The sequence below is a fragment of the Thermobia domestica genome, chromosome 4 (genome assembly GCF_964235325.1).
Source record: "Thermobia domestica chromosome 4, izTheDome1.hap1.1, whole genome shotgun sequence".
Classification (NCBI taxonomy): domain Eukaryota; kingdom Metazoa; phylum Arthropoda; class Insecta; order Zygentoma; family Lepismatidae; genus Thermobia; species Thermobia domestica.
In genome coordinates, this window is record NC_137457.1 from 293,242,783 (window position 1) to 293,267,775 (window position 24,993).

At 38.7% G+C, this 24,993-nt stretch overlaps 1 protein-coding gene across 2 annotated transcripts in view; it reads right to left on the reverse strand.

Annotated features, from left to right (window-relative positions):
* The window catches only part of LOC145684183 (uncharacterized), a 37,523-nt gene extending 13,026 nt beyond the window's left edge, over positions 1 to 24,497 (reverse strand). The window contains exons 1-3 of one of the 2 annotated variants that reach the window (XM_081756197.1): positions 24,348 to 24,497; positions 15,500 to 15,644; positions 9,352 to 9,605 (exon numbers count right to left, since the gene is read on the reverse strand). In XM_081756197.1, the coding sequence (XP_081612323.1) occupies positions 9,352 to 9,605; positions 15,500 to 15,641 (396 nt within the window). In that variant the 5' untranslated portion in view covers positions 15,642 to 15,644; positions 24,348 to 24,497. Of the gene's footprint in view, positions 1 to 9,351; positions 9,606 to 15,499; positions 15,645 to 23,846; positions 23,983 to 24,347 lie in introns of those variants that run through there. The other variant, XM_081756196.1, reaches the window with a different exon arrangement.
* Positions 24,498 to 24,993: the final 496 nt, after the last annotated feature.

Genomic DNA, 24,993 nt, shown 5'->3' on the forward strand with positions numbered 1-24,993 from the left:
CTGTTCTTTAGAAAACAGAAATAGAAATACTATTGTATTGGGAATAGATATTACAAGATTCCTTCAATGAATGTCCAGGCAACACCATAAATATTCTGAAACTATAAAGAGATTATGATGTTATATGTGCAGGTTCAAACACTGTCGTAATAGAATGCGAAATGTTTACAGCTCTTGATGAATTAAATAAAAGAGCGATAACAAGCGAATTTCGTTCATATTATGAAACTATGATAGACTTCCAAACTATGCGAATTTACCACCGAAACCGGAAGCAATAGATTGTAACTTCCGCTTAGAATATAGGTATAAAGACATGAGATGGAACCTGTTTTTCGTACGCTGAATAGTTCGAACACAGTTTTCGCTATCTATTACAATTATTATTATACGAGGGTTGTTACATAAACTGTAAGCCTAACCAAGCAATATTAGAACTAGACACGTAATACTTTTAGGCCGTACTTATTGAACCTCCCTATGATACGATACTAAATTTGGTATTAATATCGATTTTTATGCTGCTGTTACAGGTCCAGAAAGACAAAAGAGTGATCAAAGTGTGACCAAATGGAGAAATTCAAGACGAGAGCTGTTATTTAATATCACGCCGACATGGTTGCTAATGTAAATGATAGAGGCCCTTCATATGCCACAGTGAACAAATGGGCAGCCGAATTTAAGAGGGGGAGAACCTCCATTCAAGATGACACTCGATCAGGAAAGCCTGTAGAAGCACTAACTCAGGAGAACAGTGACAAAGTGAATGAAATCATCATGGATGATAGGTGAATGACTATCAGGCAGATTGCTGAGACAATGGACTTTTCTACTGCAAGCGTTGACTGAATTATCACCCAGTATCTGGGAATGAGCAAGGTTTCCGCGAGATGGGGTGACAAAAATTTTGACACCTGATCAAAAGCTCCCCGGACGTAACATTTTAAGGAACAATCTTCATCTCTTCCGGACAAATCTAGATGTCTTTCGCACTTGATTCATAGCAGTAGATGAGACCTGGATCCATCATTACCAACCAGAGTCCAAACAAAGTTCCACGCAATGGAAATACCCCTCATCCCCCTCCCCGCTGCGAAGGCCAAGTCAGTACCCTCAGCTTGAAAAGTGATGGCCATAGTTTTGTGGGATTCGGAAGGGACAGTGACGAATTATTTTCCAAAGGGACGAACAGAGAACAATACTATGCAGGTCTTCTACGACAGCTGCGTGATAATATTCGGCAGAAGCGTTGCGGGAAACTAATGGCAGGTGTGCTTCTCCAGCAAGACAATGCCCCTGACCACAAGCCAGCAATTCACCATTGCGACTATAAATTGGTTCCCTACCCATCTTACTCGGCTCATTTGGCACCTTCTGGTTTTTCTCTCTTTCCAAAGCTTAGAAAGAAGGTGGAAGGTTCTCATTTTGACACTGATGATGACGTCATGTATGTCGTAAATGAAATTTTACATGCCTTCGATAAATCATTTTTTTACGAGCGGCATTAACGCACTTGAACATCGATGGGCAAAATGTGTTGACGTATCAGGGAACTATCCTGACAAATAACACTATTCTAAACTCTATGCTGCTCCGTTCATAGGTAAGCTTAGAACTTTTGTAACAACCCTCGTATGTGACTCAATATTAATCCCGGAAATTGTACTAATTGTTTTTCGGTTTTATTAGAAGTATAAGAGCTGATAAGAAACATCTTGGAATTGTGAATCCATATTAAGTACCTTATTCTTATTACCGTTTTCACTTTATAAAAATCAATATTGGAACCGTAAGTGGTAGATATGTTCTTATGGTCGCTAAGGATTACCATGTTTCCACTATAGCGATCATTATTAATAAGGGAAATCGTAAATTTTTCACTTCCTTTTAGAATACATGGTGTTTCGAAACAACAACGACAACGTTTGAGAGGTGATTCTTGACACCAAGATAAGACGAAAAGTATAGACCAACCTGGTGCACAAACGTTTTCTTTCTGAGTTATAGGCTGCCGGAAACATGAAAAAATGAAGTTTAAATATCCATAGCTCCAAACCTAAGAGACCTACCATAGTCGAGTCAAGACTTCACTTAAGAACTAATATGTTTGCCATCCAAAAATACATGTTTCAGAATCCTAAGGTACTTACACAACTATTTTTATCGAGGCAGTTTGGCTACGGGCACATAATTTGAAGTACTCAACAACTACCTCTATAAAAATTGTTGCGGAAATACTGCAGGATTCTGAAACTTGGATATTTGGATAGGGCACATACTAGTTCCTAAATAAAGTCTTGACCCGACTATGGTAGGTCCCATGGTGTTGGAGCTATGGAACTTTAAACTTCATTTTTTCATGTTTTTGGCAGCTTGTAACTCCGAAAAGAATCATTTGTGCACCCAGGTTGGTCTATACTTTTCCTTTTATCTTAGTGTCAGGAATTACCTCACAAACGTTGTCTGTGTTGTTTTGAAACACCCTATATCCCTATATATCTCTCTCTCTCTCTCTCTCTATATATATATATATATATATATAGGGTCCCGTTGCCACATCGTGGAATTCGCGTCTTCACACGACCCGAAAGATAAACAACTATATATACATACCTTATTTTGACTTGTATTATAGAATAGTGTTCTGCAGTCCGTGGGCGCCATTTTTAGAACACCCGTGAAATATTCATACGCCTTTGTAGCTTTTAAACTACTGGACAAAAAAACGCTGAAATTTTGTGCCACCTACATACTGGCAGAGGGACATTGTTTGGTATACTCTGTAATACCACAAGGTTAACAGTATTGCCAACCGAACATAAAGTTATAGTTTTTTTCAAATGGCATTACGTCAGATTGTTACATATTTTAAATATATATGCAAAACAAGAAATATATATATATATATATATATATATATATATATATATATATATATATATATATATATATATATATATATATATATGAAAAATAAGTAGTGTGCAAGTATATATATATACCCTGTATAGTTCAAAATGTCGCAATATTTTTCGAAAAAATCTGCTATCTTCGTACTTGCTAAACATTAATGAAACCCGGCAAAAAGTAGTCCACGAAATGTGTCATATTTTTTAGTGCACACTAGATATATTTAGTGCAGGAGCGCAAAGATTGTTAAACAACAGATTTTTCCAGGAAACTTCCCGGATTCCCCTCAATTTATGGATCGTGACGCATCATTCGCAAGCCTGATTCGTCTAAAGATACTAACGCACAAACCATGAATTTTAGATAGTTAAGGGAGGAGCAGAAGTTTTCTAATTGTAGGTCTAAAATTTCCTTTAAAAAGCATGATTCCGGCTGATCTTAAAAGGGTTAATCACTAGCTATCTTTGATTCCTCATCATCTAGACATTTAGCACTCTTACGATCGGTGCTCAACCACTCAGACTGCATGAACTGTACCATAATTTCTATTGTGCTTGAACAACCCATTATTTATTTACTAAAACTGTACGGAACATCTCTGGTAACTTAAACTTTCAGAACTCCGCTCATGATACGCCAGTGGATACACTTACCTCGGACAAAAACTGTAGTAGTGGTTCAGATCCCACTTCACATAGAAGCCCCTCTCATGGTTAAGGACGTTAAAACCCCATATCAGATCCTACTTCAAATAGAAAAGTCACGTCTCCTATAGCCATCATGATGAAAAAATATGTTAAAAATCAATATCAAATTCCACTTCAAGCAGTATACACAATATCATATACACCGATGTTAAAAACAGGGGTGTTAAAAGCCAATAATGGGTCCCGCTTCAAGAAGTAAGTCTTATCTCATATAGCCTCGGCGCTGAAGAAGGACGTTTGAACCTATTCATGATCACTGTAAATTTCCATTGTCTTTCCACTTCCACTTCTAGGGGAGAAGGAAACACTCCCCCTCCTCTGTTCCAGCGTTAATGCCTTGAACATGGGATGTATTAAGAAAGGTAAGTACAAGGATAGAATGCTGATAAGGTTAGCTTAGAGTAGGAAGTCATGTGGCGCAAGTGAAGATAACGGGGGCTGCTGTGAATGTTTACAAATCGAGATTATTAAGAAGAAGAAGCTGAAGGAGATGATAATCACAGTGGAATTGTTAATGGATAAAATGGTGCAAACTGGAATAGGACAATAACCAAGCAAAGAGTGCAAGGAAGTAAGAAATACTGGTCCGTAGTGCTGTGTGTTTGGACAGGCATAACTTAGGTGATTCAAGGTACCTAGATCTTCCTTGCAGTAGCAATTCGGAGTATCCCGGAGGTCCTGTCGATATTTTTGCACTGGAGTCTGTGCGGTGTTGAGTCGAAGTCGACTGAACAAGACATGGTGATTATGAGTCCATTTAGGGTGATAAATCCAAGAACGTATGGTAGGATTAGGTTCTATTCGCCAGTAATATTTACCTGGTCCACCTCTAGCCTGGTGTTGATAGCTTCGCCATTCACTCTGCTGTTGTGCTCCAAGAGTTGGGATAAATGATGTGGCCGGTACTTCAGTGCGATAGGCGGTAATAACGCTCCTTGTTTACTTAATCGGTCGGCCTCTTCATTATCATATATCTATTTGTGACCCCTTACATGTATGAAAGTTACCTGCAGTCCTTTGCGTTGTATTTGATATACCTGTTGTAGAATATCAACCAGAATCCAGTCGGAATGAGCCGGTTGGGCTGTAGGAAGAAGACGACGAACACTCTGACTATCACTACAAATACACTGAGAGGTGGCATAACACAATGTGGCTCGAATGGCGAGCGCTTCGGCCATGTTGATTGACGCATGGCTAGGCAATACCCGAGTAAAGCGCAAATTATAATGGGGTACAAAAACTCCAATGCCCACCTTCGATCGTCCAGCCTTTACCTGTTTAGAGGCATTCGTGTAAATAAGTACAGAGTCTGGATGATGCTGGTTAATATAATCTTCCCATAGATGCGCTGTTAGAGAGTGAGGAGCGGTGCGTAGCAGTGAGGCGATAGAGATGGAAATTCCACTTGCGTAGATGTGATATATATGGTGTACGATGATTGGTAGTACGGGAGTTTGGACGTGCGGTAAATAAAAGTCATCCATTGTTTTACACGAAGGTACGCAAAGTAGGTCCAAGGCAGTTATCGATGGTAGGGTAGTTTTACTGTGATTAGTGGAATAAAGCAGTTGAATAATACCTGCTTCTTCCAGGAGTGCCTTGTTCGGTGAGTTTCGAGGTTGACGAAGTATGGGAGTCCTTGCACTTGTAATCGAACACACAGTTCACTGAGCCGTCTAGGTAAGGGAGAAAGAGCTGGGCAGCCATATAAAAGCCTTGATTCCAAATATTGACGGAAAATACATAACTGTGACCTTATGTCCATTCCCCATCGCTTAGTGCTGAGTCCGTTGATAAAGTTGAGAACGGGTTGCACTTTGGTGGTAAGGGTGTCAAGTTGTGCATTCCAAAGTAGTCTAGAGTCCAAAGTCATACCGAGGTAATGGAGATGAGGCACTGGCGAGAGTTGAGCATTTTGAATTACTAGTGGCGAAGTGATGGTGCGCCTTTTCCGGGTAAAGATGATGTATTGGCTTTTAAGCCAGTTGATACTAAGGCCATGATCCCTGCACGATTGTTGTAAGTTATCTATGACGTGGCGAAGTGTAGTGGCACCATGAGTCACTGCAGAAGTGCGAATATATAATAAGAAATCGTCGGCGAATTGGTTGACTCTGACTAGGGTTCGGAGCTGCCGATGAAGCGTGATGGTGAATAGATTGAAAAGAAGCGGGCAAAGTGCCGAACCCTACGGTAATCCTTGAGAGACCATCCTGGGATTGGTATAGCGGTACCCAACACGCACTGAGACTTGGCGATGTATAAGCCAATTATGGATGAAACGGAGGTATCTCGCTGGGACCTTGAGTGTAGATAAATCGTGAACGAGTACATCGAAGGGTACGCTGTCGTACGCTCGTGCAAGGTCAATGTCGGCGGCCATAAGGTATTCCCTCCATTGAAAGGTGCTCCATATGTCAGTGACGAGGCTAGTAAGAGCGTCGTGAGTGCTTCGAGCTCTGCGGAAGCCGTCAAGTGTTGAGGAAAAGATATCGTAATGCTCCGCCCACCACGTGAGACGTTGAAGGAGAATCTTCTCAAAAGTTTTTGAGATGCACGGTAATAGTGTGATCGGTCTGTAGCTGCTACGGTCTCCAGAAAGCACGTTAGGTTTCGGAACTGGAACGACAAAGTGATGTTCCCAGGACGACGGCACGTGTATATTAAGTACGCTGCTGTAGAGTTGCAGCAGATAGTAAAGCCGCAGGCAGGAAGCATTTGAAGGTGACGAAACGTGATACCATCCACACCAGGAGAGGTGGAAGGAGAACTATGAAATACTCGCTGAAACTCTGTAGCAGTACTCGGAAGTAGAGGGGGATCCACTTCAGAAGAGACCAAGCAGTGCTGCAGATTTTGACGAGCCGGTAAAGGAGTGGCAGGAGTAACCATCGCATGAAACGACGTAGGCCAGTCTTTATTAAGTACCGTTGGTGGCGTCCTCTGAATATACCCTTGCATTTTGGTCCGTACGTAGTTCCATAAGCGTCGAGGTGTGGTGGAGAGAGTCAAAGTTCGGCAAAACTGTATCCAGTGAGCCTTTTTTGGAAAATTGTCTGCGTCAAAATTTGGCGTGGGCTTCCTGGTATCGAAGATAAGTTTCTCGTGAGCGGCTTCGTAGGTACTCCAGTTGACATCGCCTGCGATAGTTACAACTGCGCTGTCATTCTATGTCCCACCATGGTGGAGTACTGGTGGGTGAGTAACTGGTGCGAGATGTAGAAGTAGTCGGCTTCGTAGATGTGACAGCTTTGCGGGCAGCGAGCACAATGGTATCCTGAAGGTGCTGCACTGAGTGTTCATCCGCTTCCTTAGTGCGCTCTTGAAAGTGCTGGTGAAAGGTACTAGGTTGGGATGGGAGAGGGACTTTAGGATTAGAGTGAGGGAGCAACGGTTCTAAGTCGGGAGCGGGACGGGTGACTTGTGATGAGTGGAGAGTCAATAGAATGGGAAATTGGTCATTTCCATAGCCATAGCCATGAACTCGCCAGGTATGCTGGATATACAACTCCGGACTAAGAATGGTAATATCTGGCTTGAAGTGAAGGCAGTCTAGTCGGAGTACCGGCGTTTGCTAGTAAATAGGTACTGTGGCGTAGAGCCGTAATCAGGTCCGTACCAGCCACGTTCGTTGCTACATTGCCCCACAAAGGGCTCTTCGTGTTCGGGTCTCCTCCGACGACAGTGGAGTGTGGGAAGTGATGAAACAAACGGTTCCAGTAGACAGCGAGAATAGGAGATTCCGGGGGGTGAATAAACGTTGATGAAATTGATAGTTCCAAAACGTATTCCTTGTAGTTAAGTGTGCGGAGACGGTGGAGGTGGTATCCCAGAGAGAAGTCCTCGTCGAATCCCCCGAGCGATGGCTCCGTATTGATTCTGTCAGTCTTCCTGTAGTAGACGATAACCTGGGATGCATAGTTGGAAATGATGAAATGACCAGACTTCTTGGAGCAGAATTATGGTAGGTTGAAAAATAGCACATAATCATTGTAAGGCCATTTGCTTGCCCTGTGCTTGATGAATATTCCACTGTAAAATTGTTATTAGATTTGTTCCCGCCATCCTAAAATATGCGAGATAGTGTTAAGTGCAGGTTCCAGGTCACTATCGTTAAGAAGATTGGTACTCACTAGTTGCTGAAACAGCACAGTTCGAAAGGTTTTGTACTGATTTTTGAGAACAGTCGGAGGAAGGTCCTTGGGTGTGCAGTCTTGAATTTTAGATGCAGATTGAAGCTAGCGCACATTTCTTGGCGGTTCTCTGTGGACAAAGTTGTGTGGAAGAAGCTGATGGAGAAGATGGAGAAGCAGAAAAAGGAGGAGTCCCGAAAGAGAATAAACCTTTTCGCCTCTTTGAGGAAGAAGTTTCGTGCGGCGTGTTAGGCTGTGCGTCACGATCTGCTGGTAAGTGTAAGGTATTCATGGATCGAATATGGCGTCTTGGTGAGGTAGGTGATGGGCGCTGTGCACTAGGAGGTGGGCCAGAACGAGTCGCTATACTAAATGTGGTATCTGAACTTGGTGACGTCTGGGCCGTTTGGGCGTAAGTGGCTTGCCTTGGATGTAACTTGCGTACTTCATTGTAGGAAATCTTAGATTTGACCATAATTTCCTGTAGTTTTTGTTGATGTTGGCGTTCAGGGTAAGCGGGGTCGTCAGCTGCGTGGAAGGCACCACAATGGAGGCAGATGGTAGGGTTGGAACATTGATCAGAGACATGTCCCTAACTACACAGACGACAATTAGCGGTAGATTTACAAGTTTTGGCGATGTGCCCATATCGGTAACATTTCCGGCAAATTTTCGCTAATGGTACATAAGGTGTGACTTTGAACAGCAGAAGGTATGTTTGGAGCATCTGACCCTTGTACAGCTTCAGTTGGCAGGTTTCGGACCAAACGTTCTATTCTCCGTGCATGCACGACAGGAGTTCCAACACACTGTATATCGGCGAGTAGATCTTCCATCGAGACGTCGACAGGCACTCTTTTAATGACTCCCATAGTAGTAACAGCATAGTTAGGTATGTACACCGTCCAACCTTGTTGTTTGAGGATATCATTGTTAAGTAAGGCATTAACATGTGTAGCACTGCCACAGGTTGCCTTGATTAAATTGCGACCTATGATATCAAAACAGGTGATTCCCGTCACTTTAGATTTGAAGAGAGCACGCCCAAGGGCCATGGGGTGAGTTTTCCCCACAGGCTTGGAATGGTCTTTGGCAGTAATGTGCACCACATAAGGAGCCAAATGATGTGATTGGTATGTAACTGAAGGCGGAGCTGCCATAGAAGAAGTTTGATCAGTGTTGATGGTGACTTTCATAGCCGGTCTGGGAGGTTGTTGAAATTCTGATATAGGTAGATCCGGTATGAAGGTTTCAGGCTGAGGGCCGGATGGTGAGTTCAAAGGTGTTTCACCAGATTGGGCGGCCATTTTAAATAAGTGCCCCCAAGAAGGTAGATATATTAGCACTAAGCACTACACACAGTGAAGATAACCCAAACACTAAAGCACAACACAAGAAAGAAACGAAAAGTCGATGTAGTGAGATAAATCGAAGACGATACGAGAGCTGGTACCGAACGCCACCAAGTATTCCAGCAATACTCTTATTTATTTACTCCCATTGTCTTTTCTTTATACCTTTCAACTAATATCGTGAATTTCATTAATACCTGGATTTATTTTTTCTTTCTTCTCTTACTCTTGTGTTGCTATACTAACCATAGGACCTTCTCCAGGTGCAAGATTCGATAGCCTATTCAAACTTGAGCTTCCAATTTCTGACAAGTCATAACCTGCACAGAAATTTCCTCCTTTCCCATACAGAACGCCAACTAGTGAGCTATCATCATTTTCAAAATCTTCGATTGCTTGGCTCAGGAGGCGAGCAGTCTCTGCATTTACACAGTTCCGTTTCTCTGGACGATTCAGTCCAATCAAAGTAAGCTGATCCATTTTGTCTACAAGAACAGGGCCTGAAAAAGCATATTTTAATAAATAAAAATTATTATCTATAAATTGATATAACAAACTAGTGTTTTATATGTAGTATAACTATTGTTCTATACCTCCAATGTAAAATGTGATGTCCCATGTTATCCCATCAAAGGAATAAGAATATGACAGGTACATTAATTCCAGTATTTATAAATCTTCAAACTTGAAAACCTTATAACATTTTCAGAACGGATAGGGATTTCAAGAAAATCGTATACCTTTACGTTGGTGGCCCTAGTACCCCTTCTAATTGTCACAGGGACAAGAACTATACCTCGTTGTAAAGCTTATGGAACACAGATTCTAACGTGCTAACTTTTGTGGCACCCGTACCAAAGTCGTAGAAGAAAAATAATATTGTTTCTAAACTAGGATTTTTTTTGTTTTAGGAAATTTGTGAGAGGCTGGCAACACTGTTACTTGTCTTACGCAGGAAAAAATATTTTCACGAGTGCGCCAGACTTTGGGTACAACCATGTAAAAAAAGTGAATGGTGAAAGTTCAATACGAAATTCCGAACGCGTTTCTTACGAGAATCACTGTGTATAAATTTTTCTAAATATATTTTGGTCTATCTGACGTTGGCAGCCCTAACGACGCCCGTAATAGTCACAGAGATATGAGCCATACCTCTTTGGAAATCTTATGCGACACAGATTCCAACGATGTAACTTTTGTGCCACCCCTGGTCAAGGCGAGCCGAATCCATAAAAGAAGAAAAAAATATTTAAAAAAATACATTTTTTCGAAGTTTGTGGGGTTATAGCAACACTGTTATTTGTCGTACGCAAGAACAGAAGTTCTCGCATATACGCCAAACATTGTTGACCATTGTACAAAAAAATGAAGGGCATATAACAACGCAGCAAAAAAATCGAAACATCGTACCTACGTGAACCATCCTGTATATTTTTCGTTGTATTGTCGTCTACCCTGACGTTGGCAGCCCTTGCGACGCCCCTAATTGTCACAGAGATATGAGCCATACCTCATTGCAAACCTCAAGGGACCCAGATTCCAACAAGGTAAATTTTGTGTCCCCCTTGCGTACGACAAATAACAGTGTTGCCATAGTCCCACAAATTTCGAAAAAAATATTTTTCTCGACTTTTGGGGTTGGGCACGGAGGGCACAAAAGTTACCTCGTTGGAATCTGTGTCCCATAAGCTTTTCAACGAGGTATGGCTTATGTCTCTGTGACCATTAGGAACAAATATTACCCCTCTCAGATGCTGAGGGGGGAAGTAAAAACATGAAAACTTCCCCCCGTACCCTTCCGCTGCGGGCCCCCCGATGTGCATGAAAAGCACACCGTTGGAAAGTTCCATCCTTCATGAAGAGATAGACACCTAAATAATGTCTCTAGGTTAATTAGGAGCCAGCTATGGTGGTTTAAAGTGCTGGCTCAACCCTTGAGCTGTTCGTCCTTAAAGTTTAAACATTTTTAAATACCCTTTTCTTTTCAGAACTTCACAAACCTCAATAACTCTGATTTAATTTTAAGAGGTTATTTACATAATGTTAACATTAATACATAAGTTATGTATTTAAAATTAAAATATGTAGATACGAAGAGACCTGGATCTCGGAGCTAACTTCTACGCGCAGACTTCTTCTGCATTACTTTGATCGTAATTCCAAGATTGATATACTGTATATGTGAGTAACAAGGTGCGATGTACGTCTAATAAGATTAAAACTGGGTAAATATGTAGTCAGTATCATCAAAAATATTAAGGGTAGGTAACCACGTGTAGTGAGATTATAAAGTCGAAAATAAGTAGTATTGGGAACTGAACATCAAAATATTAACTGTTGGTAACCGTATGTGGTCAACATCGTAAAGTTAAGGATTGATAACCTCATGTGGCCATCATCATAAGGTTTATCACTCTAATAATTATCAGTGATCAACATGATCATAATAAAGATAAGGTCGAGCAACTTTGTGTGGTCATCATTATTATGATAACGTTAAGGATAAACAACCTTAAGTGCTGAACATGACCGTAATGTTAATGGTGGGTAAGCTCAACGCACTGAGACACAAAGTTAAGAATGTGTACCAGGAAGAGAAAATTGGATATATGTATGTGCTATATAATAGCGCAAAATAAGGTAAAAAGACCTCACTCTATTGAAAACATATTTTGCTAAAAATGGTTCGTATGCAAAATCGATTTAGAAAATGAACGAATACTTAGAATGAACGCGGGCTGTTCGGAAATAAATGGCCACAATGAACAATGCCCGCATTCAACCATTTCTTATTTTGAGTGTATTAGAGCTATGGAAACATTGAGCTGAAGATCACCTCAGCAAGTACTTACAGGGCTCATAGTGGTCTGGTCTCTTATAAATACTTGAAAAGTGACCAAAAACACACGAAAAAGTGACCAAAAAGTGACCATCATGCTCCTTTTTTCTTTTGTCAATTTCTTCATCACCTCTCAGTTAGTTGTTTTATTTCATCTTTTTTTCTTCTTTCTGAGTTTCCTCCTTTCTTAGGTTTTTTAAGTATGCTTTGAAGTTACGATAAGCAGACTTAGCAGATGTAAGAAGCTTCTGAGTAAGTGGAACCAGTTCTGGCCTATTTCCGAATTTCTTCATCCCAGACATTATATTTAACTTAGTACTGAGAGTTCTCAAAGCCATGAAATATTCAAATTCATCACCTACTCTTAAGAAGAACACGCAAGAAGCATAACACAAGACGAACATGATGAACCACACAAACACAGATACACAACGTTGAGCGGAGCGTTAACTATTACGAGAGAAAACTAAAAGACTATTACGATAGAAGAAAGAATAGACACAGAAGGATTCTCAACCCCACCTTGAGAGCTTAAGCACCCACCAGCCATCCACTGTGCTTTCGAAAGAATAAAAGCTGAAGTGAGAATAAAGCGGACTGTTTCACATATGGCAGCAAGTACTGAAGAGTACGAGTAACAAGTTTCTGCCTTTTTTCATTTATTTTTATATTTTTTTCTTAGAAAACTGGCAATGCAAAACATAAATCACACGAAAAAGTCACTTTACCTCCCAAAAAAGTAACTTTTAGTGAAAAATTTGAAAAAAAAAGTAACTTATAGTGACCAACTTGAAAAAAAGTAACTTTTAGTTTAAAAAAAAAAGTGACTCGTTATGATCCCTGTACTATTACGTTATATAGATCTGCAGGTGCCATAGAATATGTTACAGTAATCTGTACAAAATGATACATCTAATAGACTGCAAGAATTTATCGCATGTGTTGAAGGCATGGGGAGTACACTCAACCTCTACGAATAGCGTGTAGTGATTTTAAGGATGGAAATTAGAGGTGAGGAGATGTTACGAAAAGGAAAACTATGCGCAATATTCTGTATAAAATGTATGTAGAAGAAAAAAGTACAAACTATATGATCTATTTGCGTCATCTATCCCCTTATACTTGACAATACTCTCGCGTAAATGTTGGGAGAAGTTCCATTTGTCTCTTTTTTGTTTCATTCAACATTCACAACCACGCAGCACCATCAACACATGCAGGTGACGAGGATGTAAATTTAATCAGTTCTCAATCATCTTCGCGCGGACACAAGTAGAGCAAGCAAATTACATTCCGAACAGTTTACCACCGCCAATCACTTGTGAACATCAATTGAAGCTTCACGTTAAATATCTTTTCAATGCTGTTACTAGGTCGTACTGTAATACTGCGAATAAGCTATGTGCACACAAAAATCCTATTGACTGATGATTGTTTTAAAGCATATATTTCTTTTATTATTTTTTTCCTTCTGATCGCTCTAGGACAAATTCATCACACAGTCTCAGCAGATTATCACTGCTGTTAATTCAAAATGAAAAGCAAGTTAACAAATCCATTTCTTGAACTTCAATGATCTAACTCCAATTTTAGTTCAACTCACGCATCATTTGATAGCTAGTGACAGCGGTTGCATTTGTAACCGGTACAGATACTTTATGCCAAATAAGCATGCCAGGCGAAATATTATTATAGGTTTAACTTAGTACATTCAGATTGAACAATAAAATGAATGTATCTGCCATATTACTTTCAACGAAGAATTCAGTTAGCTACTTGAAACTTTTCGTCTTCTCAGGAAAATACCAAGACACATTTCATTAAACTGATTAAAGTATTTAACCTTACACAGCACGAAACTGATTATACGAGGGAGGATCAGAAACTAAGGTTACAGGGCCGATAGTTCTGGAGTTCGTCTGTTATAGAGAAATGAGAAGTGTGCGGTAATTTTACTACATGGAGCTGGCAACTGTGCACAGTTTCAGCCAACCGCCACCTACGGCGCTGATTGTATGTAAACAAATGACGACTCGTTTGGATAACTGGTCTCGCGAATAAGTCCACCCAGTTATGCGATTTCTGTGGGAGCACAGTGACCGCTACTGTGAGACCCTGACACCATTGCGCGAATAAATCAGGAAGAAACGGGTAGGACTTCTCGCCGAGGGCATCATCTTCACGAAAACGCGCGACTGCATACAGCGTAGAAGACTACCACGCTGTTGAAGCAGTTTTGCTGGGATATCATCGACCACCCTCCCTACAGCCCGAACGTCGCTCCAAGCGACCACACCTGTTCCCACATTTAAACGAGAACCCAAGAGGCTGTCGTTTCGATTCAGACGAGGAGGTGAAACACTTCGTGACGACGTGGCTGAATACGCAAGGACATAAATTTTACCAGAGGGTATCTTCAAACTCATTCAACGATGCGACAAGTACTTCAACCGATGTGGAGATTATGTCGAAATATAACCTAATGTATGTATTATGTGTTGGCTGTATTGGTTGTATGAAATACTATATACACGTTTCACTGCACGCTTTGTAACCTTACTTTCTGATCACTCCTCGTATTAACAGAAACATCTATTTTCTATCCATATGACTTACAAAAATGGAGTAAATTTCGGTGCTATTTTGGTAAATTACTTCCCAATGTGGGTTGATTGCTTCCTTCGTAAATACGTCCTGTTACAGTAGGTTATATAAAAATATTTAATGTACGAGGGCTATCCAGAAAGTAGATTACGTTTTCGTCTGTGTCCGCTAGGGGCGGGGCTAGCGCGGCCATCTTGGGGTCAGAGCGTTGCGCAGCTCAGTCGGCATCTAGCCGTGCTAGTGAGAGGTTCGTGTTGTGCTCCGTTAAGATACTGTGACGGTTTGAAATGTCTGCGTTAATTGAAAATCCCGCGAGCTGCGAGGTGCGTGCAGTAATAAGGTTTCTGACAGCAAAAAACTGTAAACCGATAGAAATCTATCGGCAGCTGTGTGAAGTGTATGGGGACAACATTATCACTGAAGGTGGAGTGCGACAGTGGGTCATAAGATTTAAAAATGGCCGAACCAATGTTCACGACGAAGATCGAAGTGGGAGACCTAGCAAAGTGACTGCCGAACTTGTCGAAAAAGTCGATGTTAAAGTCCGTGAAAATCGAAAGTTCCGACCTGGCACCGAGCGACTTCCACCTATTCCCAGCAATGAAGAAGTGGCTGGCTATGCAGCGTTTTGATGACGACGAACAGCTGCAAGAAGAGGTAACGAAGTGGTTGAAGTCGCAGGCGGCCGAATTTTTCGACGAAGGAATTTCCAAGCTCGTACATCGCTACGATAAATGCCTTAATTTGAATGGTGACTATGTCGAAAAGTAGTATTTGTGTGTGGCTTTCATCTGTATATAATAAAATTTGTTTCCTATACTTTGTTGATTTTTTATTCCAAAACGTAATCTACTTTCTGGATAGCCCTCGTAATTATCCAATATAATGGAGACAAATCAAACAATAGGAGATGTTATATAATAACTTCAGTCATATAAAATAAGGACTTACTTTCTTGTCTATCATTTGTTGTGCTATACTTTCTTGAAGATCTCATAGTCGTTGATACCCAAAAGCCTCTTAGTAAATTGTGTCTTGGTAAAACATTGCAACACACAGCCATAGCACACTTAAGACACATTAACTTTTCCATTATCTGAAAAAAAAATCTAAATGAGTGATGAAATGCCTGATTCTTTTGAAGTCAATTGAACTAATCCAATTAGCAAGATAGTATTTTTAAATAATACTTATTACTAAAAAGTGCATTATATTTAGAGATTGGCTCCTAGTACAATCGTTTGTATAGACAAAAGTGTTCTTCAATCGAAGATTTCTACAAAATAATAATAAGTTTTAAAAACATATTTGCAATTGTATGTTCCTCAATGACAAGTAGTGTGAATCTTATTCGTAAATATCGGGTTAGAGGTTATGTTTTCCTCTTTTAATTTTCATGGTTTACATATAAACCAGCTGAAACGCCTTTATGATACGCACGGGAGATGAATTTAGACCTAAACGGTATCGGAAGTATCACTATCTCAGCAGCCCCGGAAACTGGACTGGACACTATTATTGATCGTTTTCTATTATTTTTACGTGTCACTCCCTTCATGTACTCTTCCCTCATCCTCACGTAATTTATAAATACTTTATTGTAGGTTTACGCAGTGATAGGAGTTTCAATAGCACTTATAATAGTTTCACACTAGTAACGCTACACAAAATATAGGTTTTGTATACTGTGCAAAAACGTATACAAACGTTTTTCGTACCTCTTGAACCACGAGAGAGATCTCGATCAAATTTGTTACATAGATGAGGTGTTGATCATTTCATTCTGACAGTGCAACTTAAGGGAGGGGGAATATATAAAATAACATAAAAATGAAAGTGACTACGTTTGTGACTTAAGAACTCTTGAACCACACGACCAATCTCGATCAAATTTTCAACATAAATAGGTTCGGGCTTGGGATGGTTTCTGTCATTTCACTTTGATGGTGAAACTTAGGGGAGGGGAGATATATAGCAGTTATGGAAAATGACCGATATTACTGTCGAATCCATAGTTTCCGGGATCGCTGAGATGAACGGTGGCACTTCCGATGCCGTTTAAATCTAAATTCAGCCCCGCAACTTAGGGAGGGGAGATATATAAAGGAATTCTGCATTGAAAGTTTTTTATTCCAACCCAGCGAAGCGGGTAATCAACACTACTAATATCTAATACAGTTTATGTTCATATACACTCACTCACTTATTTAACCGTTGTAATGATTTTACAGTAGTATCCCTATAAAATACAGCTGTATCACTTATTATTTGAATCAGTCGCCTGCAGAAATTTTTTCCTTATAAACATGTCTTTTTTATGCAGAGTATTGAATTTTGTCTGTGTATTTAAACTTAATCCGCATAGACTGATGAGAGTCCTAGCATTGATATGACAACTATGATTTGTAATACACTGCGTTAAAATAGCGTCAGTCATCAAATGCAGGCAAATAGCAGAGGTGGGAGTTTCCTTGAAATCAATGAAATTTAACAATTTCCTACAAAGAAGAATACAAGTTATTGGACTGTGAATAGGGCTTTTATTGAAGGTTAAGTGCAAACTGAGAGAAACTAAAACTTGTTACTTTGCAAAGAATGAGTAATTTCTGAGGAATTCATTTATGCAAGCGCAAATCTGTTATTGTAACAGTAAGACTAAAATAACTCAAAATTTGTTATTTTTGTCTTATTACTATACTCTGCAACACCACCAAATTAACAATGTAGCCAACCAAACAAAAAGTTATATGTTTTCAAATGAGATGCAGTGATCAAAAGAGTATTGGTGGGAAAAAGAGATGCGACACAAAAGTAATAATAATCATGGTAAGTGTGATTATAAAACCTATGAGGAAAATTCACGACCCATGCGCATGATGTATGCGGCCAGACAACCGGAATATGTCCGGTTGTGTACCGGCAGAACAGTAGTATTGAAGATCGTATAGAATTTAAAATCAAATAAGTACTGGACAAGCAAACTTATTTGGTAAAACAGAAGTACATATGTTATTATACAATACCACACACCAACATTTGTAAGGTTTCTACAACAATAATACCGGTAGTGTATGTGAGACAGGACAACAAACATCCGAAATATCTTAGTGTCGAATACTATGATTATGGTATGACGAATTTCGAACAAAAAGAAAGATAACAAGCAAGTGAAAATTTAACCCTCTTCAAAAGGTTTTATTTCGAAAAAAAATATCGTCATGTTCTCTATACATGACTAAAATACACATGCTCAACCACAACACCCAGCGGAAGACGAATGTTATCATTCAATTTGTGGCCCAAAGAGGGCTATGACATCATCACCCACGAGGATCATCGAGGATTCACGAAGATTCAATATAAAAGAAGCCGTAGAACCTTCGACGGTATCAGTCTCGCCAGATTCATTACTCTTGTCTTTCTCTGGGCCCAAGAATTCCTACAACTCTCTTGGCTGCGTCTAGGCCCTCAGAGAGACTATACACCGACTTCTTGGCTGCGACTCGGCCTTGGGACAACAATAATCATCTTCATCAAATTAAGAGACATAACTGCTCTTCGGAACACCTTTGTTAAAGAATTGTACTATACATTTTGCAGTTAAGTTTTATAACATAGATTGGAAAAAGTTCAAAATGCCCAAATCCCGTGAACCATCACTTGTGTCTCAGCCTGCTTCTCGCAAAATTTTACAATATTAAGATCAGCACCACATTCAGTAATGTAGATTTTTCAATAGTTGTAAAGATCATACTATTAATAGCAATTTGATACCTCAAATAGCTCCGAAGATCTCAAAAACATGGACAGCGATGCATAACGATTTCAAATAGCGTCCGCAGTATAGATTGAGAATAAAATCCACTGCAGTGGACCATCGGTCTAGAAACCTCTCGGCAAATAAGTTTTCTGGACAATCTTTCCGTAGACCTACACGAACAATATTTCGAGGTACGAATTCACACACACACCCGTATTCATAATTCCAAGTGCCCACTATTCATTTTGTGGGTTGGCCCTAAACATTATCTGTCAGAGTCCTCAGTCCCTTTTCGCACTTTTTCTTTTAGCGCTCATACTGGTTTGTCCGATTTAATATTGCTTATTTGTCTTTAAAACGAAGAAAGTTATTTTCATTCTATATTCTTCGTCACAAAAATCATTAAAAATATTTCGAAAAAAAAGTGCCATGTATTTGTATTTATTTACTCCATTTGAAACCAAATACATTTGGTATTTGGAGGGTTCAGACAGTTCTCTTTTTTGTTTCAAATACACTTAGAAAAAGAAATATGTTACTCTATTTAATACACAACATTGCAAAGATAATCTGCTACACTGTAATATACTTTATCCACCAGGAATCTCTTGAGTTTCTTTTTAAAAACATTTATATTTTCTTCATTTTTTATTTCTCTGGGCAGCTTATTGTATATTTGTATTCCCATATGGCTTGGGCCTTCCTGTACTAATGTTAGTTTTGTAAAATATTGTCTTCTTTCATTTTGCTGTCTGGTATTATAAACGTGACTTATTTGGGTTCCATCTTTCAATTTAGCTGCATAGATCATATACATACATAGATGGTAAGGTAAGGATGTGGTGCTGTTTAAATTTTTCTTTGCATGATGTCCTCATGTGTAGACCAAACATTATCCGTATTGCTTGCTTCTGTTTCATGAAGACTGCTTTGCTGCTTGAAGATTTGCCCAAAAAATGATGCCGTAATTTAGTATAGGGTGTATAAGCCCGTAGTATACTTGGATCAAAGCTTTAGTGTTTAACGTTTCTTTAATGTTTAAATTGCTGCAACGGCTGCAACGAATTAGTTGTATTTAGATTAATTTTAATGAAAAAAAAAAATCGGTTTACAAACAGCGTTACGGAACGCATTAAATTCGTCACCAGAGAGTCTACTGTATTTCATAAACATAAACGTTGGCATGATCCAAGTATCTCAATAATATGCGAAGTGAATAAATGCACGAAGATTCGCTTATATGGCATATCAGCAGGGTGGAAAAAAATCATGATTTTTTTCAAAAAAATAATTTTTGTTGATTTTTTTGATTTAAATCGATTTTTTTGATTTAAATCAAATCTTTTTCTTCGTATAATACAAGTCGCGAACTGAAGAAAAACCATTAGGAATTAGTATTAAATGTTAATTATGTCGTTTAAGTGAAAGTATTGGGTTTTAATTTTGAATTAATTCCCAACCGTTAACCTATTTCAATCCCAAACAATGTTTCTTAAGCATTAAGGAAAAATACAGCAATGTATATCAACATAACACGTTTCTTTTTACGAAAGTTACTGATATTTGGTAGGGGCATAATTTTAAACAATTGGAACTAGCTAGCGGCACGAAATACATATAAAGTACATAAATTTCGCCTAAAATTAACTAATTCACTCTATGACCTATGGAACCCGGAGGTTCAATGCCATGTTCACAAAAGCTCCACTAACTTCTATCCTTAGTCAACTGGATCCAGTTTTTACTTTGTATTCCTATTTCTGCGAGATGCAACTTAATATTGTCCTCACATCTGCGCCTAGGCCTTCCTAATGGTCGTTTTCCGATTGGACTTCCAGTTAAAACTTTGAAAGCGTTCTTATTTTCTTCAATTCTCGCTACATGTCCTGCCCACCTGAGACTCCAAGATTTGATGACCCTAACAATATTTGGTGAATGGTATAAATTATGCAGTTCCTCATCATGAAGTTTTCGCCATTCCTCATTTCCGTTCCTTTTGGTTCCGAATATTCGTTTCAGGATTTTATTCTCAATTACTTTCAGTCTGCGTTCTTCCCTCAGCGTAAGCGACCATGTTTCACAACCATACAGCACAACAGGTATAATCATCGTTTTATATATTTTAAAGCTTCAAATTCCTCGACACAATTCACGACGATACGAGATTTTGAACTGAATAATAACACGAAATCCCTGCAGGAATTCCAAAATAAAAAAATCAAGATAATCAGTTTCAGAAAAAGAAACACTTGTGATTGTTAAAAATATGCTTTATGTGACGTGAAAAACAGTTCAAATGCGAGTTGTCCGTGCATTTAAGACATCTATACATAGCAGGCACGTTTTTATACATTCCTCTGACAATTTTTCCTGCACAGGCGCAGCAAATTGTCTGCGATCACATCGCAGATCGCGGTATGTTCTGCAATGGGGTCAAGTATTCACTTTATCAAAAGTCTTATTTGATATTTTAACGCATCCAAAATTTGTCGTATTACGACCCCGAGGAACTTCTATGTATTTAGTACATAAATTTCGCCCAAATTTTTTTTTTTTTCGGAGACGGGATCGGACCCCTCTAAATACGCCCCTATTATCTGGAAACAAACAAATAGACGTGGACACAAAAGATTTTTCATCTTAAATGTCCATGGTGATTTCCCCGTTAGAATAGAAATTTTAAAACCCTGTGTTACAAAGAGAAGAAAGCAGGGTTCACCCGTAACCCGTTAAAACGGGATTTTCCCTGATCGTTCCCTACATGATACTCGTTTTCATACTGTGCTTACATACATTTGAGTCTCATCGTATTATGATTATTATCTTCCATAATCGAAATAACAGAAGAGAAACGGGATTTTACTTACTTTCACTTTCAATTAATTCATTTCGGAATTTGATTTAAATCAACGATTTTTATTTAAAAAATCAAGTGATTTAAATCTTGATTAAAATCGTGATTTAAATCAGACTGATTTAAATCAATCCACCCTGCATATCAGTTTATACATACACAGGGTGGCCCAAAAGTAGGTATACACCCCTGCATTGATCAAGTATAACATTCTAGCTTATAGGTTTATTTGCTATGGCTGTTTCAACTTTAATTGCTGTTTCAACAGTTTTATATGGTGTATATGGCTGTTTCAACAGTTTTATAAAGTGGCGCCCATATTCATAACCTGCACAAAATTTTGACATCTGAAGAATTATAGACTAAGTATATCGAATTGCGCCCCTTAACTTCAACAGTGCGAAGTAGTATGTGTGTGCATGTGTCAATTAGAAAAAAAAAAAGTAATACATGAAATCTTTCAGTTTTACGTCTCATAGTTGTGACGTGTAGGTTAAAGGTAACGGTTACAATGCTGAATTAAATGGTGGAATCAAGAAATTGGGAAAAAACAGAACTCCAAGAAAATCCACGCACATGGTATTTATCTTCCACAAAGCCCACTTAAGCGAGCTGACTTCGAACCTGGAACCACATGCAAGTATGCTCTACCGCTGAGCCACCGCAGCCCCGAGAGAAAGAGGAAAAGGCCTGGCAGTTTTTTCAACATGACAACAATGACTTATAAATAGTTAGGTTAGTTTTGGTTTCGTTCACCTAATACGTAGGTTTGACGAGGCGGAGTTTATCGGAATTTAACCCTCCCCACAAAGAAAGAAAAAAAAAAAAAAGACTAATGAAGAAGGCATGGTGTATTTGTTTGTACGAAGCCATATTACTTTGCTTTCTTACCAAGAAATGGATTTTGGTACAGATTAAAAATAGTTCATGAAATTACAGAAGCATTTCTCTTTCACTTTTCTTGCTTTTAATGATTCTCTAAGACGTTCAGGAGTGCTATTACCCTGGGACATGCCGATCGAATTGCGCACAGATTGAGAATATGCGTGCAAACTAATTGTGCTCTGCAAATTATTACGTCCTATATTATTATATCATATACAATTATTTCATCACTAAATTCACTCGTAATATTTAAGAAATTTGTTTCTTACGGTAGAAGTTGCATTAATTGGTGCAGAATCACTTTCCGAGGACTTAACCTTAAGGCTACAAATAAGGCGCCAGGCGCATGCTATAAAAGCGATGGTGTAAAAGATACAAAATAATTTTGGCATTTTTTTCCGAAGATAGTCGTCCGAAAATTTAAAAAAATAAATTTTTACTTTAAGTTTACTCCGAGGCCATTATCTGCGGCAATTAACCCGGGTTGAGTATACAGTGTGGACCTATGGCAAAAAACTAGAGAGTGCTGATGTACTTTTGGCACACCGCATGTTAGAAATTTACAGGTAAAATTGAATACTTTGCATGAAAAGACATATTTCTAAGGAAAAAATTTCTGCAGGAAACAGAATTAAATACAAAGTAATACATCTGTATTTTAGGTTTACAAGCGTAGGTAGGCTTACTACTGTAAAATCATTACAAGTGCTTTACGACGGATAAAATAAGTGAGTACAAATGAAAGATGACTACTATGTGCTCTTTTCTACCGGTGCTATATTTCTGTAGTGTACAGAAGACTTACTTTATGTTTATAAGTGAAGCGCTACTAGTATCAAAAAAGGACAATTTCTATTGAAACTCATATCATAGACAAAACCCACGGGGTATGTTTAGTACAAGGGGTCCAGAAGCACGTAAAAAACACAAAATTTACAGGAGAAATGAGTGATGCAATACTTAGACTCACATAACGTAACCAAATCTAACCTAACCTAACATAAACTAACGTAAGCTAACCTGAACTAACCTAAACTAACGTAATATTAGTAGAAATAAGTGAAATTCTATCATTTTTTTGGAAAATTATGCGGGACTCCTACACTAATATAACATAAACTAAACTAACCTAACGTAACCTAAACTAGCCTAACCTAACTTAAACTAACCAACCCTACCCTAACCGAATGTGAACAGAAATCACTAAAATCATAACATTTTTTAGAGAAAAGAGCTGGACCCCTTCTGCTAAACATAGGCCAAACCCACTTCCTTTCACTACCCTCGCATATGCGTATACCCACAATCGCTAACCTCCTGCTAGCTTCGGCCGCACCTTCGGGATATGGCATGGTCCCACCATCTTCGCCCTGCTCTGACTCGGTAAGGTAGTATTCGTGGCTATCTAGCACAGGCTGGTTTGTTTTTGCACTAGTTTTTATGCTATACATCCGGAAGTCGTAATTATACACAAATCGTAAAAGAATTGTGATTTCTCAACAAATATATCTGGTGACCCCCATGCATATTGTCTATGCAAAGTGAGATATTTTCATGACGCCCACCACAAATATTTTAGGAGGCAATATGATGGAAGTGAAAGAATTATATTTTTTCAACAATAATTTCAAGTGGTGCGCCAAAAGTAAACCTGCACGAAAAATAGAGTATAAAACAAATAGTTATTATAAAACAGGAATGACTATTCGTAATCAATACCATGACTTTAATTGTTGTTTTAACTCTGCATTTTTATTTGCGCCTAAAACTACTAACAATAATCTTACTAAATGTTCTACCTCTATGTATTCTATATCTTCCTTTCTTGCACACTATTATCAGCAGGGCTGCCAACTAAGTAGTTGGCAATTATTGTGCGTGATAATCAAAATTATGGTATTTTGAAGGATATTATGGTACGTTCCAAAAATCAAGCGTGATATATAGTAATAATTATCCCTCCCCCCCTTGTTTATTTGTCAATTGAAAAGCTACTCATTCTCAAGATCTATTATTATTATTTTTATTATTATTATTATTTTGTAACAATAGCATGAACATCCTTTCTTTTACGTATTGTTATAATAACATCTGAACGAAAATCATGCGAATGCACTGTACTACATTGAGCAGTAAAATTAGAATAACTAAAATACTCACTGATGGAACTCGAGATATAGATCAAATCACTTTATTCGAGGTTCAAATGCAAGAAAAAAAATATTATCTTTTAAATTAGCTAAAATTTCTTTATTTGAACCCAGGATTTCCCGATTGCGAAGCGTACGCTTATTACTCACCTATGGTCCCTCGGTGATATATGCAATGTTTGAAGAGGATCCCTGTTACTACCTTTTACTTGAAACCTCAGTCTGATTTGTGATGGGATTTCGTGTGGTTCGGGACCCGATTAAATTTGTCTCTAGTATTGCCCATGAGACAAGCGAAGACAAAATTTTCGTGATGAATACGAGATAAACAGAACTCGGTCGGGTATGGACTTTTGGGTTTCGGGTAGAACAACGATGAATTTCGAAAAAGTACTTATTCAGGCGTAATAACAATTGAAAATGTATTATTATGCAAAATTTGGTAGGTACCCCAATGGGGTTCGGGGGTATCATGGGGTACCAAATTTATAAATTTTTAAATATTTTGAAACATATGTGTACGAAATCTTTCATAGAACGTTACAAATACTAGATAATTGAAAACCACATTTCGCTACACCTCTTGGTTACCGAAATATGGTGAAATAAACAGTGATACCATAGATGTGTGGGGTTTGCGTACTAGATGGAAAAATTTCGAAAAACTAAACACTCATTCCTAATAACAATCTCAAAAGACGTTTAAATCCAAAAACAAACACAAACAGCTGTGGGGTTTTAGGGGTACCATGGGGTCGCAAACCATCCATTTCTAAACATTAGCAAAACACGCCTT